This window comes from Laccaria bicolor, genomic scaffold, assembly GCF_000143565.1.
Source record: "Laccaria bicolor S238N-H82 LACBIscaffold_7 genomic scaffold, whole genome shotgun sequence".
Taxonomy (NCBI): domain Eukaryota; kingdom Fungi; phylum Basidiomycota; class Agaricomycetes; order Agaricales; family Hydnangiaceae; genus Laccaria; species Laccaria bicolor.
Window position 1 is genome coordinate 1113569 of NW_001889878.1, and position 2919 is coordinate 1116487.

A 2919-nucleotide genomic window follows, 5' to 3' on the forward strand; every position below is an offset into this window, starting at 1 on the left:
TTAGAAGGGTTTCATTGAAGTCCGACTGGGCTTGCGGGATCCTTTCGGTTCATTCCTACCATCCGCTGAGTGTATGACCATTCAAATTGAAAAAAAGCCATACATCGACTTCCAGCACCTTCCGAAGCTCCTTCGAAGATGAAAGAAAGGATCCGATGTGTGACACTGTAGCCGCTGCTTCATCCTCCTCTGCTGTTTCGTGTTGGTTTGGTGATCCCACAGTGCCGTCATCGTCCCCCCAGAAGTCGGTTTCAACGGCAAAGCTCCGGAAAGCCGGTGAGATGCGACGAAGGAGACCAGGAAGGTTGACATTGGAGACACTTTCACGGCGAAGCATAACGTTATCAGTATGTATTCACCTGCGTCTATGCATTTCCTCCTCAAGTCGCTAATGATTCCACGTTACAAAAGATCATCATAATTCACATCTTGGTTTCAAGCCATACCCATGTGCTCGGGATCATGTATTGCTTCAACACTCTAGGTTTTCTCCCTCTTGCTTCTTATGCTAGCTTTCCTTTTTCGTTTTGCGAACTTGACTGGTTGTTGCAATGACTCGCGTACCGTTATAACTTCGGAATTATAGTATTCTACTGACATGGGTTGCGGGCGTTGGACAACCTCCAACCAATGCTTACGTCCCCCATTAGACATTGTAATGGCTTTTTATTCCTCTGATATGTACTACTACCCCAGTGACTAGCAAATATTAGCTCGCCCAAATCACAGCCACGTCGTATTGGTTTTGATGCGTTTCCAAGAGGTGATGCGGTGCTTTATAACCCAACCACAAAAGCCGGGGACCATCCGACGCCGTCGTCGTCTAATACACACGTTTGAACGGAGGCACGGGCTTGCACTCGGTCTCGTCAAGTGTTGTGTCAATAACTTTGCGGTACTTCAGCTCGAAGTCGGCCCGAGAGCTGACAACGTGTTGGAATGAAAGGATATGTTTCATCCAGTTCTCGTCGTCACGCTGTTTTGGTTAAAAAGAGACATGAGTTGGTCACGAGAAAGAACACACGTCTGGGAAATCTTCACGAGCATGAGCACCACGAGACTCCTTACGGGCGGCAGCAGAGGTGATTGTTTGGATGGCGCACTGGAGGACATTGCGCAGTTCAAGCGTCTCCACGAGATCCCTACATCATATCCCACCCCAATCAGAACTCGGCACAAACGGTTCAAGGAAACGAAGCTCACGAGTTCCAAATCATGCTCCTGTCCTTGATACCGACATTATCAAAGTTTTTATAAATGGAGCGAACCTTCTCAACACCTTCGTCGAGAGTTTTTTGGGTCCTGAAGACAGCAGCATCGGTCTGCATGGCCTTTTGCATGTCAAGACGGATCTTGGCAGTTGGCTCTGGGGCCTAATCGAACGATTCGTCACCTACATTTTCAGAAGCTCACAACAAAAGCATACCTAATCTTGTCCAGGAACTCGATGCTCTCGAGGCCAGCCTCCTCAGGGATCGCCTTGTGCGGCTCGCCAGGTGTCAGTGTGTCTCGGATATGGTGTGCGACAGCATGGCCGAACACGACGATATCGAGCAGCGAGTTTGCACCAAGACGGTTGGCACCGTGCACGGACACACAAGCGGCTTCTCCGGCAGCGTACAAACCAGGGACGATCTTGTCATTGCCATCCTTGTCAATGGTAAGGACCTCGCCGGTGTATTTGGTAGGAATGCCACCCACTGAAAGAAAAGAACCATCGGAAACGATTCCATTCATCGAGAGAAGGATGCATACTGTTGTAGTGCACGGTGGGCAGAACCAGAATAGGCTTCATGGTGACGTCAACACCAGAGAAGATGGCGGCAGTTTCAGAGACATCGAGCAGCCGCTCGTGGAGAACTTTACCAGGAAGGTGGCTCAATGTGATCCTTTCCAGGACCCTACGACCTTCGCGAATTTCAAATGTCATGGAACAGGAAACGACATCACGCGAAGCAAGATCTTTCGCGGTAGGCGCGTATCGTTCCATGAACCGTTCACCCTCAGAGTTCAAGAGATACCCTCCTTCACCTCGAGAACCTAAAACCTGAACGTCAGCCAAACGCACTTGTTGATGGCTTGTAAGAACGTTTACCTTCTGCGATAAGGGATCCAGCGCCATAGATACCAGTGGGGTGGAACCGGACGAATTCCAGATCCTGAAGGGAAAGTCCGGCACGAACGACCATGACATTTCCATCTCCAGAGCAAGTGTGGGCGCTCGTGCAGCTGAAGTACGCTCGCCCGTAACCACCCGTCGCCAACACGGTCTTGTGCGAGCGGAAACGATGAGGTGCGCCGTCTTCCATGTTTAGAGCGATGACACCCACGCACGCGCCGTCTTGCATGATCAAGTCGAGGGCAAAGTACTCGATGAAGAAGTTGGTGCTGTGGCGCAGAGATTGGCCGTAGAGCGTGTGCAGGAGGGCATGTGGTCAGCGGCCGCGCACCGGTAGGCCGACTACGTTTCCCTATTTCAAAGATTGTTCAGCAAAAGCGCGTTGGTGGATCTTATCCTCTGATGTACGCGAGAAAGGCACGCCATAGTGTTCAGCCTGCACGGGCGAAATTCAGTCGATTGAGGGTCTGGGAAAATGATGGCTACCTTCATGACACTCGGAGCTTCTCTACACATGTAGTAGGTTGCGTCTCTGTCACCAAGCCAGTCGGGTCCTTTGATCTACAGCAGGGAGAAACGTCAGACGACGAAGCTCGGCAGGTGGTATGTGGTGTGGCACCCACAGTATCATACATATGCCACCGCCAATTATCTTCGGTCGTTCTAAATAACGCAAGTCAGATGAAAGACTTGCAGAAATAAGTTGAACATACCCCAAGAGCAGCATTGATACCACCCTACATAACTTAGCAATACAGCGGGACCACGAAAGTCGTTCAACGCACCTGAGCAGCGACAGT

General features: G+C 50.6%; 1 pseudogene across 1 annotated transcript; it reads right to left on the reverse strand.

Moving 5' to 3' along the window:
* Positions 1-823: 823 nt before the first annotated feature.
* On the reverse strand, positions 824-2793 carry LACBIDRAFT_248051 (annotated as a pseudogene; the record flags this gene model as incomplete). The annotated part of the gene is made up of 8 exons: positions 824-976; positions 1025-1142; positions 1204-1373; positions 1417-1700; positions 1756-2040; positions 2096-2555; positions 2606-2680; positions 2743-2793. Coding segments are annotated over 8 exons (1596 nt in total), but the record flags the coding sequence as incomplete, so codon positions are not given.
* Positions 2794-2919: the final 126 nt, after the last annotated feature.